Source organism: Vitis riparia, chromosome 8, assembly GCF_004353265.1.
Source record: "Vitis riparia cultivar Riparia Gloire de Montpellier isolate 1030 chromosome 8, EGFV_Vit.rip_1.0, whole genome shotgun sequence".
Taxonomy (NCBI): Eukaryota; Viridiplantae; Streptophyta; class Magnoliopsida; order Vitales; family Vitaceae; genus Vitis; species Vitis riparia.
The window spans coordinates 22,331,359-22,343,957 of record NC_048438.1 but is presented as its reverse complement, the minus strand read 5'-3'; the positions used below and the strand labels follow the sequence as shown (position 1 = coordinate 22,343,957).

General features: G+C 34.9%; 2 protein-coding genes across 5 annotated transcripts in view; one reads left to right on the top strand and one right to left on the bottom strand.

The window, feature by feature from the left end:
• Nucleotides 1–1,498, top strand: LOC117919859 (heat stress transcription factor B-3). The gene is made up of 2 exons (XM_034837135.1): nt 1–538; nt 825–1,498. The coding sequence occupies exons 1-2, from the start codon at nt 296–298 to the stop codon at nt 1,299–1,301; spliced, it is 720 nt and encodes a 239-aa protein (XP_034693026.1). The 5' UTR covers nt 1–295; the 3' UTR covers nt 1,302–1,498.
• A 2,675-nt stretch (nt 1,499–4,173) lies between these two features.
• LOC117919698 (ABC transporter A family member 1) overlaps nt 4,174–12,599 on the bottom strand; it is a 29,951-nt gene continuing 21,525 nt past the window's right edge. For 3 of the 4 annotated variants that reach the window (XM_034836929.1, XM_034836931.1, XM_034836933.1), the window contains 12 exons: nt 10,556–10,702; nt 9,131–9,391; nt 8,886–9,021; nt 8,421–8,500; nt 8,205–8,312; nt 7,762–7,912; nt 6,809–6,945; nt 6,636–6,710; nt 6,255–6,555; nt 5,807–5,940; nt 5,397–5,452; nt 4,951–5,300 (listed from right to left, as the gene is read on the bottom strand). In XM_034836929.1, the coding sequence (XP_034692820.1) occupies nt 5,219–5,300; nt 5,397–5,452; nt 5,807–5,940; nt 6,255–6,555; nt 6,636–6,710; nt 6,809–6,945; nt 7,762–7,912; nt 8,205–8,312; nt 8,421–8,500; nt 8,886–9,021; nt 9,131–9,391; nt 10,556–10,702 (1,668 nt within the window). In that variant the 3' untranslated portion in view covers nt 4,951–5,218. Of the gene's footprint in view, nt 4,623–4,950; nt 5,301–5,396; nt 5,453–5,806; nt 5,941–6,254; nt 6,556–6,635; nt 6,711–6,808; nt 6,946–7,761; nt 7,913–8,204; nt 8,313–8,420; nt 8,501–8,885; nt 9,022–9,130; nt 9,392–10,555; nt 10,703–12,599 lie in introns of those variants that run through there. The other variant, XM_034836930.1, reaches the window with a different exon arrangement.

Genomic DNA, 12,599 nt, shown 5'->3' with positions numbered 1-12,599 from the left:
TTCAACCATTTGTTTCTTCTGATCAGAAGGCGAGACAGAGTGGGAAAAGCCCTTGCATTTCTCATGAACTGTGGAGTCGTGTTGGGATTCTATTGCTGGGGTTGGGAGTTCTTAACTGCCCTTCTTCTCTTCTCTTCAACTGCTCCTCCTTCGGTTTAATCTCATAAATTTCTTTCTACTGTCCTTTCTCCTCTCCGCAGTTTCTTGATTTACAGAATAGATTTGATAGAGGTAGATTTAGATTTTGATAGAAGTCGAGATTTTGTTGTACGTGTTGTTATTGTGGTGGTCGGATATGATGGAGGGTGATCACTGTGAAAAGGGGTTGTTGGAATATGTGAGAAAATCAACGCCACCACCTTTCCTACTCAAGACCTATATGCTGGTAGAAGATCCGGCCACCGACGGTGTCATCTCCTGGAACAGCGACGGGACGGCGTTTGTGGTGTGGCAGCCAGCGGAGTTCGCCAGAGATTTGCTTCCCACCCTCTTCAAACACAGCAACTTCTCCAGCTTTGTCCGGCAGCTTAATACTTATGTATGCAATTATTCACTCCACGCCCTTCATTATTTTCCTTCGAAACAAAGGGGCAAAAAAAAAAACAGCTGTTGAGTCATCTGTTATCCATCCTATATCAGGCTGAGTTGACTCAGATCTTAGGTCAACATCTCTTGCCTAATTTCCTATTTTCCAACCTACCCCAAATTTCCATTTCTTGCAGTTTAATCCCAGAAATTTTTTTATTGATAATTCTAATTAATTCTTAATAGAAACTTCATCATTTTTCCTCAAAAATCTACAATATTCATGAATATATGCGCAGGGGTTTCGCAAGGTGGCAACGAGCCGGTGGGAGTTCTGCAACGAAATGTTCCGAAGAGGGGAAAGAGAGCTGCTCTGCGAGATCCGGAGACGAAAGGCATGGACCAAGCAGCAGCAGCAACAACAGCAAGCTGTGGGTGGACCAGCTGATCAAAATGGAGTACAAGAGCTGGAAGAAGATCAAAGATCATCGTCAACTTCATCTTCATCAGGATACAGTAGCCTGGTGGATGAAAACAAGCGGCTGAAGAAGGAAAATGGGGTGCTGTGCTCAGAGCTGACAAGCATGAAGAACAAGTGTAAGGAGCTTCTCGATTTGGTGGCAATGCATGCGGGGCCAGAGAAGGAAGAAGAAGATGATGAGAGGCCAAAGCTGTTTGGGGTGAGGTTGGAGGTTCAAGGAGATAGGGAGAGGAAGAGAAAGAGAGCTGAGATTAGTGAAACTGCTAGCATTTTACTATCCCAATCATGCAAATAACTAGCCATACACATATATATAGAAAATACTAGGGCTTCCTTTGTAGCTACTTAAAGAAAAGTGGCTCTTAAGTCTTAAGATATATATATAAATGGCTAAGTCTTAATTAATAAAGCTAGTTATGATTTTGTACAATATTGTTTGTACTCTCTTTTTATCAAAGGTTATAAAAATGGGCATAAGCCTGTTTGTTTTTATAATTTTAGATTTTCTTGTTCTTTTTTGCATTTTTAAGATATAAGAGTGCATGCTTGTATATATCAAACTCACTTAAAATAGCTATTATCTTTGAAATGCTTTTGCTTCTTTGGGAAATTATCGTATAGGGTTGCCCATATATGCAAATAATTTTTCAAAGGAAATGTGAGAAAAACCTGGAAAGAGAAAGTTGTTTGTACATTGTTTATGCTCACTTCTGAAAGTTGATAAAAATGGGCATAAGCTTGTTTGTTTCTATAATTTTAGAAATTAATTTTTTCTTACTTGTATATATCAATGATCACTTCAAATAGCTACTATCCATGAGATACCTTTGCCTTTGTGGTATCATAGAATATTTGTTAGAAAGGTAAAATCCCAAAAAGGGTTGTCCATGTCCAAATCATTTTTCACAAGAGAGAAGTGAGAGAGAATACTAGAAGACTAGGATTGAAGAGGAAGATGATGTGTCCACTCTCTTTCTCTCCTCTATTCTATTGATATTACAAAAGTCATATCAGTTTATGTACAGTTAATTAGGGTGTTGGTGGTAGTAAAAAATAAAATATGATAATAACTTTTTCAAAATTTTTAAAATTTGGGAAAGCAAACATTTTTATTAATATTTTAATTTTTAAATTTATTATATTTTTATGATGAGTATCTAAAAATTTCATATTTTATTTAAGAGATATATCATTATTTTCTATTTTTAAAATAAGAAAACAAGAAATGTATATGATGAAAAATGATATTTTTCATCTCTTTTTTTTACTGATCTCTTTTTATTTTAGGTGTAAATAATTAGAAAACAAATTATGAATAAGTATGAAAATTTTTTATTTCTTTATTTTAAAGGCTTTGTGTTCAAGGTGAGTTTGTACCGCCACATTAATTGAATTAAATAAAAATTATTTTAATTTATTTTTTCATTTTTTTACACATGTAAAATAAAAAATTATTATTATGAAGATAATTTATAAAAATTATAATATTTATTTATTTATAAATATATTTACTTTTAATACTGTTACAATTTAAAATTGAAAAATTTATAAAAAGGGTTTTAAATAGGCTCAAGTGGAAGTGAGTCTACCCCCATTTCATTGATATCTTGATTTTTTTTTCTTGGGAAAAAAAATGGGAATAGGTTTAAACAACTAAGGTTGAATAGGATGGGATTGAAGTCAATTGCCACCCTCAGTATCTACCTTATACATTGTTTCTTAACATTTGTTTATTACTAACTTTTATAATAATCCAACCTCGCCAGTGTAATATCTCACATAAAATAAGGAAAAAAGTTTTTGATATTTTACATGTATAAACTTCTTATAATTTTATAAACTCGTTTTGAAACTGTGAAGGTCCTTTGAGCTCAAACATCTATATAGTGAGAGTTGCCTATTTGACATTGTCTTATAATTCTATGTGATATAAGGAAGACGTTGTATTTGTATAAAGATGAGTGTAATATTTCATATTAAACAAGAGAAAAAGTTTTTAATACTTAAATATATAGGTTTTTCTTAACCTTAATATCTTATATCAAATAAGGGAAAAGTTCATAAAATTATATATCTATAGGTTCCTTCATTTTATAAACAACTTTTAAAATTACGGGTTCCTTTGGGTCTAGAACATATAATATCTATACGTGAGAAATGGGTCACTACACTCTCTTCCCAATTTTTTTGTATTCTCATTCCCATTCTAAAAACTGCCTTGAACATGTTTCCCCTTTGTGAACCCTACACAAATATTTCTACCGCAGCATATGACGCTCACAAATGGTTGGAGGTTGGAACCATGAATACCAAGTCTCATAAATGCCAGCGTAGAGGGAGAAGAGTCAAACTGGTTGGAAGTCATTTTCGTGGAAAGATGCCTTCCATCAGCTTGTAACTTCATCTAGAATGACTTCTCAACACCCATCACAGTATGGTTTTGTACTTCCTACCTCATTTCACTTGGTTTGTCATGTGAAATTACTCCAATTAAGATGAATGTATGAAAATTTTCCCACTCGTGACCAAGAAAAATCCCAGTCCAAAATCAATAATGGCGTCTGTGATGAGAAAATAATAGCGGTCCAGGACAAGATAAGAACAATTAGTCCTCTGTTGACTGGAAAAGTTTTCCCACTAACCCAAATCATTCATAATTTTTACACCTTTTCTCTTTTGCTTTACTTCCCCCTCCTCACCGTTATGTCCAAAGATCACCTTGCACTCTTTTCAGTTTAATCTTTTATGATATTGTTTAAGCATAATATAAAAATTCTCAAAACATTTTCTATATTTTTAACTATTACTTAGAAATTAAAAAAAAAAAAAATCATGTTTTTTTTTCTTCTTTAAACATGTGCTTTAAGATAATTTACATGTACCTCTCAACCTCCCCGCATTTTCTAAATATCTTAAATGGATTGTTTTCTTCACCCGCTAAGAAGACATTAAAGCATGCTTTTTTTTATTCTGTCGAAATTAAGTGCCTTAAAGTATGGTCAAAGTCAAAGAAAAAATGAAACGCATCTTTAGTTTGGTCCAACGTAAAGTGGAATGACTTACTACACCATTGTAGCCCACTGTCCACCATGCACGTACACTAAGTTTGAAAACAATGACCCAAAAAACAAAAAATAAAAGAGATATTAAAGAAGAAAATTGAGGTATGTCAACTTCAACAACATCTGTAGAAGAAATCATCGACTTTACATAAGGAGGAAGAAGAATACAAATTATTTGTCTTTTTTGTGCTATCAAAACCACCCATCAATTCACACATTTGGAAATAAATAAAAATATAAAAGTCAACAAAGTTGTTCCCTGCACCCACCGGATACGATCATGCGCTTTGGTTTTGGTGGGAGTGTCGCCCTATTTTCTCATTGACGATTGTTGTGTGCCTTTTGTGATGTATACAAATCAATTTCCTTTTCATCTTTAATGTTTAATCGTAATTTATAATTAAGTACCCTAATCTCCATTTTGGATGTGTGTAGAAGGCAATTGGCCCTCTTCAAGGTTCAAATATTTGGCAAAGTCATCATCAACCCCCATCAACTGTAGTCTGCTACGTTTGAGTTTTCCCTTTTCTCCCATCTTCTTCTTCCCACTCCATCTGAATTTTAAAAAGGAGACCAAAAATTATTAAGAAAAAAGATGAAAAATCTTAACCTTTTTTTTTTAAAAAAAAAAGTTTTCGACAATTAATAAAAATACTAAGCTTCTATTTTATTTTTTTCCATTTTCTTTTTCCTTTTCTCATTTTGTCTCCAAAAAGAGCAAAATTCATTTGTGCTTAAATAAATGGATAATTATAAAATAAATTGCGTGCAATCGTCTGAGAAAGCAATAATGAACTAGTTGCTTTCGGTGATTCCACTATATTTTTGTTGACACCCAAAAAGAAAAATAGAAATCAAATAATCAGACGATCATAAAGATGCTCGTAGGGCCAAAACCCATCCTTTTTGTCATTTTGATTTTGATTTTTATTTTTTAAAGCAAGGTAACAAATTACATTGTCAGTATGCTAAAGCTTTATATACAGGTATATAAATAATCATATACAATGTATTGGTTTTCTGTAATCTACAATTGATTTTGTAGTCTTTCCATGTAGACTCAGTATCTTGTATAGAACTGATGGGAGAAGCATTGCTCCCTCGACATATAATGAACAAAATTTATGTGTGCTATAGAAGTTATTATACCTCATGAGTTTGCTGCAAAATGATTAAAAATGGATTCCAGTGTAGATTGGCTGAGACTGTATTCGGCTATACCCAATTGATATCTGGATTGAAAGACAGAAAATAAATAAATAAGAATTCAAGTTGCGGGTCAACACGATGAGAGAGACGAGATTAAGATGAGTAATAATGTATTTCACCTGTTTCGTTCTAGGTGCCCGAAAACATCAGCAAGCGAGATGTACCCATATGGCAACTGCAGCAATTTTTTTAATCGGTTACTATCTGGATTTAAGGTTTGGATTGATGACTTACTCGATGTAAGGAATTGACAGATACTAGTTCCCGATAGCAGAGAAAACGAAGGCAAATAAACTGAATCCTACTTAGAATCCTTTAGAACAATTCTTTAAATTAGTTTTCAGTCTCCAAAAACAAAATTCTACTTAGAATCCTAAAGTGTTCTCCACGTTTTCAAACTATTCCCCATCTTCTTGGAAATAACTTTGATTTCATGGTAGAATTATTTCAGATCAGAGATCAGAGATCATATAAAATATATGAAAAGTATGGAAATGCAGAAAGATTTAACACTCAACCTGATATTTACCTGATATTTAACACTCAACCCATTGCACCCATGAAATGTTGCACCAGGAAATGAAGATAGGATAAACGAATCAATTGCTGAGAATTTTTCTTTAGCTAGCCACCATTCGGAAAATATGGGCAATGAGATACCACCTACACAAACTCCGACAGTGAATCAATAATGCTTTGAGAAAAATTGAAATAGAAATAAAGAAAAAATATATCTACAAAGACACCAAAATTATGCCCAATGTATCGGTGTTAAGGTCAGAATAAAGAATGATATGATTGGTATCATCTTATAAAACTGTCAAGGGCCCTGATAAAAAAATTATTGCAATAAGAAAATAAAAGATTTATTAGGAATGTCCATTTGCTAAAATTGAGATATCAAAGCAGTATCCCAGAGACTGTATACCCGCATAGACACCAGAACACATATGGAAAATGTGCGAGGAACAACATACCATCTCTAAACAACTGCTCTGATAATTGTTCACCAAAAACCCCATCAGAAACAGGCGTTGAAGATATAAGTGTACTTATTCTTTCTTCATTGCCTAGCCAGCGTCCAATCATGACTATCATTTCAGGTGACAAGCTGATCTCTGCCACTGATGCATTTTCTGATGTTATGGAGTCAACACCCCCAATGCAAACTTCAAGGTCAGAGAGTATGCTCCTCGGATGAGGAATGTGAAAGAGCCTTTCTTGAATAAATCGACACAGGTTTTCCAAGTCTACATAGCTAACTTCAGTAGGTTTCACCTAAGGACAGTGAACGGAGTCAAATATTTGAAGATGCATGAAATATATATAAGATTATATTGATAAGATTCATGAAATACCTCTAGCTCAAGATGGTTTCCAAATCGCGTTTTCAAATGTTGGGAACTTCCAATGCACCTTAGCCGACCTCCAACCTTCATATATACAGAAAGGGGGAAAACAATAGTTCCATTAGCATTTGCAACTGATAATCAAGCTTGTGAGCATCAAAGCTACTGCTTTGAATAGTTACCATTATTCCAATGCGGGTGCATAGTGCTTGAGCTTCAGCCATGCTGTGGGTTGTTAGAATTACTGCTGTTTTTCCTCGTCTGGTTGAGAGACGTGATATGACCTCCCACATAAATCGTTTAGCAATAGGATCCATACCTAAAATGTATTATGATTAGTAACAACTGACAAACAGAAGGTGCAAATATAGGTAGCAGACAAAAGATGCTCAAAAGGATAACACACTAGTTTTTTCAGAAAGGAAAAGGGCTGGAGTAAGAGGGGAGGCATTTTCAATTTATGCAACATGATATGTTTACTAAAAGAAATTGATTCAAGTACAAGATATAAATGCTAGATCCAGTACAAAAAGGGCCCATGCTTTTAATGGAAACTCTCCACAACTTTAAAGCCCCCAACAGCGATAAGGTGGTTGAAATTGTGCTGAGGGTGGTAAAAACGATGGAGATATTGGTAGCAGCAAAGAGAGATAATAACAATGTCCAGTTGCAATGTCAGCCATTATATTGGTACTTATGATGGAAACAAAAGTTAGCAAAAATGAGCAAAAAACTTGCTGCATGTTTGGATTTGAAACAGGTACAGTTTAACAAGGATATCAGCTCGCAGTCCAGGCCTGGGTCAGTCTAGACCAACAGAAACAGAGCTGACCTGGATCAACTTCTCTCCACCCAACAAGGATATCAGCTCAAAGTCCTGGCCTAGGTCACAGTCTCGACAAAAGTTAATTATCTTTTGAAACAATGGGACACGTGTTAAGGAGTTCCCAGTGATACTTCTTTTTATATCTGGTATTTGTTTGGGTAGACATTCTATTGCATGATTCAGGATGCTGGGTATCATAGTGCACAAAACATACTTCTATTAGCTTGATCATGTGCATTGCATTCTCACAAGTTGTGGACTAAAATAAGAAGCTTTAGTATGTAAAAGAAAAATGATCAGTGTAAATACCTGTGGAAGGCTCATCTAGGATGACTATAGGAGGGTCTCCAATCATCGCAATTGCAACAGACAATTTGCGCTTGTTTCCACCGCTAAGGGAAAATGATGGTTTATTAGCATGCCTCAGCAAATCAAATTCCACTAACTTTTCCATAACAACCTGTCCAGTACGGTTCAAGCATTAGAGATCCGTCATTTAATTCTTACTACAATTTCTAAATGCAATTACTTATGTAGTTCAAATTAAAAGCCCTGTCATCCACTTGTTGGAGATCTTCCTTCCAAGGAAAGGAAGCAATTTAAATGCAATTACTTATATAGTTAATAATTAAAATCCACACCCACATAATTAGAAAAGGGGCTCTCCTGACTAAGAACCTAAATCTCAAGACACTTTGAGTCTGTTGGAATGGACATATAAGCATTAGTAGATAAATTTCATGTGTACATACATCCTGCATCCTGTAACCTGGAACTCCTTTTATTCTTGCATAAAGCTCAAGATGCTCTTGCACGGTGAGATATTCTAGCAGAGCATCAAATTGTGGGCAGTACCCAATCTGCATGTAAAAGAAACAATAAAGCAGTTACCCAGCTATTATCAGTATATCTTCAACAAACCGTCTACATTCGACCATAACAAGAATATAACCAAGATCAGGACTTACATGCCGACGGGCAGCCTTGGGATTTGAACATACATCTTTGCCAAAGATAAATGCAGTTCCATCAGTCGGACATTCTTCCCCTGCACAAAAATATAAAATCCAAAGTAGAAGAAAATAATCAACTTTCTTGAATCCCATTTAATAACTTAGTAAATGGAAGTTTGATAGGAGATGCAGAAGTACTAAGCTAATAAATATTCAGATTATGGCATTACATGGATAATGGCTATGCTGTTAAAATTGTTCAACTTCTACTTTGCTGGTTAGGATATTTTGAAGATCCAACATTTTGGGGTTAACATAAATAAATTGGCTCCACAGGAAAAGAGAAGTGACTTTTCACTGGCACAATTATGTGCTTTCAAATGATTAATTGACTATGCTATATAAAAAAAAAAAAAAAATTATGCATCTAAAATTTTTAGACATGCAATATTAAGATCTTGATGCCTAATTGTTATATACCAGTTAGCATTGACAGCGTTGTAGTCTTCCCTGCTCCATTTGTTCCTAGAAACCCAAAGCACTCTCCTTCATGAACTGAGAAAGTCAATGAATGAACTGCAATTTTTGGACTAAGATGCTTTCCTCCGGGATACACCTGAAATTGGTGACAGTTATTGATATGACATGATGACAGATTGTTGTACAATAGGCACTAAGAACTAAATTTGACAAGTTAGATTTATGCAAACCAATTGTACAAGTACCTTTCGAAGATTCCGCAAGTAGATAATTGCATTATCAGCAGAACCAGAAAGTACTCTATTTCTTTCTGTTTGTACATCTATGTCTTCATCAAGGTCAAGAGAAGCAGTTTCTGATGTTGATTCTAGAAGGGGTTCTAAATAACTAGAAGTTCCATGCCAGCTATTTTTAATAGCCCTCCAAGGCTCCAAGATTGTGAATAGAGAGAATTTGCGAGGAGGCAGCAATTCAAGCCCAAGCGTCAAGAGAAAGAAACCTATGCTCTGTTGTAGATAAGAAATTCAACCAGATCAGACATGGTCATTCTCTACTTCATTAAATTAATTCAAATTCGAAGACACCCAAAGAATGATCAACAACATAATATCAAAAATTGGTTTAGGGTATCCAGTGATAGAGCTTTATAATATCAAATGTCTGCAGTGTGATGATGTTGCATCTTTAAATTTACAGCACACCAATCTAATGCAATCAGAATCTGTTAGAAAAGGATTAAGAAGCTTGTCTTATGTAATCAAGCAAATAAGCATATAAGAATCCTATTGTTTCATGAACTGCTGCACCATAAGGGGACAAACATGGGCATGGTCAAGCCTGATAAAGAAAATAGAATTCTATTGTTCCAATTCTAAAAGATACTGCTTATTGTAGTTGAATATCCACTCTTTTCTAAATGATCCAAGAAAATGGATCAAATAAATTAGCAAAATGACTATTCTATCACTGAGATGATGAAAACGAAGCATAAATTGCTTAAAACTGGATTCATTAAGGAAATATTCATGTTTGTCAACATGAATTTTGAGCATCTTTGCCATCACAGAGATGATGAAAACGAAACATAAATTGCTTAAAACTGGATAATACATCTGGGAAATATTCATGTTTGTCAACAAAAATTTTGAGGCATCTTGGGATGGTGAAGCTTTATGTATTTTTCGATGTGTTACAGTCCATGCAATCTTTTGATGGACAATTGGTTGTTCCTAATTTTTTCTTTTTTCTTCTTTTTTTTTAAAAAAAAATGTCCATGGCAAATGACTAAGCAGTCAATGCAGCATATGCACCTTTTCAGTCCAACAGAGTGGCTATGCAGTCAATGCAGATATTTAAATGTGATTATACAATTTTCAGTTTCTATGAAGAAGATAGAGAATCAGCTATTTACAGGCACAATTGTAATAAAGGAAACTGGTTGGTGGAGAAATCGATTAAACAAACAACTACTTTGAGAAGTAGTTGGATGCAGTTCATCAGTATGAACTATAGAGAGTCCTAAAATTCTCCCAATGCAGCAAAGCAGCAAATCATATATCAAATTCGTTTTGGTAACATTAACATCATTACTTGTTTTGACATATAATTTAAAGCACCAAGAAGATGTAAGCAGACAAGTTACATAGAGGAGGTCTGGGATCAGAAAAAACCTCAACACCCAAATAACAAATAGAGGCACCAGTAACATTCCAGTCCAGGACACCATCACTAGATCCACCTTTCATCCCTTGCCGCAGAAGAGCCAGTGAAGCAAGACCATCAGCAAAGCAAAACCCTGGTGATAGTCTGAAGAAGTTCTGAAAGATGTATTACAAATGTCAGAAAATGAGTTTGTTGTCAACATATAAATTCTTGTATAAGCAACAAGAAATGTATGACGAGACAAATTAGCTGACTTATACCTAGTAACAAGTTCATTGCTCTAATTAATGTGAAGAAAATATAAGCACAATTGACTGAATAGTGCACATACTTCAGCAAGAGCAAAATTATCAGAAGGAGAAAATAAGGCATCAGAAGTGCACATACCAGTCCAAAAGAATCAAGCAGATAAAAGCCAATTTTAAAGCTAACTCAAGAAATTTTCATTCTTAGAAGGTTCATTATCATTCAATTGTATTCCCGAAAAGAAAACCTAAACTAAAGAAAGCATGTTTGGTGCATTTTTTGAGGAAACAAGAAAATCTGTATCAATAGAAAAGAATTGACTATAAGTAATGATAATAAAAGCTACACACCCCATGGAGGCTGAGAAACACCCTCACACTGAAACCTAACACAAACCTGATGATCTCACAAAGAGAATAAATGCTAAAAGATTCAATAAAATCCCAAGAAAAGCCCCCCTCCACCTGAAAGTTATTGATTCCCTACAAGGATCCCCAAATGGCATTCTGAGAAAGCAAGGATCTCTGCTTCAATGGTCAATCCAAAGCCAGTTGGCCTGGGAAATGCTCTAACCAACCTACCTCCTACCACTTGTCCAATTCTGTTTACCCAAAGAATAGTCAGTAAAGTTAACTTTAATATGTACTAAAGGCAGGGGTCCACTCCAGTACCATTCCTCTGTAAACCATTGTGATCATGCTACACTAATGGCAATACCTAGAAACTATTTACCAACCAATTACCATAGCAAAGTAAGGCAGCATACAGAATCCCATAAAACATCTATAGTCCTCCTTTGGACCTCAATAATCCTAGCATTCCACTTGATCTATGCAACCCAAGGAATAATAACACAACCCTGACCTCCTAGGCTCTCTCTAAAAGAGCCTGAAAATGTTATCAATATTGTGTTTGAAAATGTCTTTTAAAAAAACCCAAGGATACTGTTAGGGTCAATGACTTTTACAAAGTCTCCTGATTTATAGCAAGTCATTAATATTTATTTACTGCACCGCTAACCATTCATAAGGCCGACTCTAAGGGGAACTCTAGATTTCTGGATTAATATGGGTGGAGGTGGAAACCATATTGCTAGTCACCAGGACACAACCAAAGGACTTACAGATAAATGGCTAGAATGAACAAAAGCTCAACATCTCTCATCAGGAAATAAGGGGGTAATAAATATATTGAAAAGAGACCATGAGAAATGATCAATCTGACAATTAGACAAGCTGAAGTTAAAGTTCCAAGATGGAAACGGTTCAATGTGGTCATAGAATCATCAGCATAATGTTCATTGGGAAAAGGGTGATTTCAATGTGGTGGGGTTCCCAAATGAAAGTTTAGGACGACGTATAACGACGACCACTGAGTCTGTTGATTCCAAAAGAGTAATGGATATTTCCCTGGAAAGGAGGGTTCTTTACTTGGAATAAGTAGGTTCTATCCATGTTAAAAATCTTTTTATTTTATTCATTTCTCCATAATGGGAAGAGCATTTTCCGATATAGTCCAGACCCATCTTGCTAGACCAGTTTCAGATCAATTCCACAATTCTTGATGATAGAGGAGAGTTGAGGGGAGGAAGTCCTTCAGATTTAAAATTTTGAGAAGGAAAAAAAACACACCGTTGAAGGAGAAAGGTTCTAGAGAGATGGTGGATGGTGGAAAATTTAATAATTTCCAGATGAAACTACTTGAAGAAAAGGAATAAGGAGGTTTTCTTGAACATGGAATAAGGATGGTTTCCTGCACATGGAATAATGAAAATTCAAGTTCAGGGGAAATTTAAAGGACTGATGC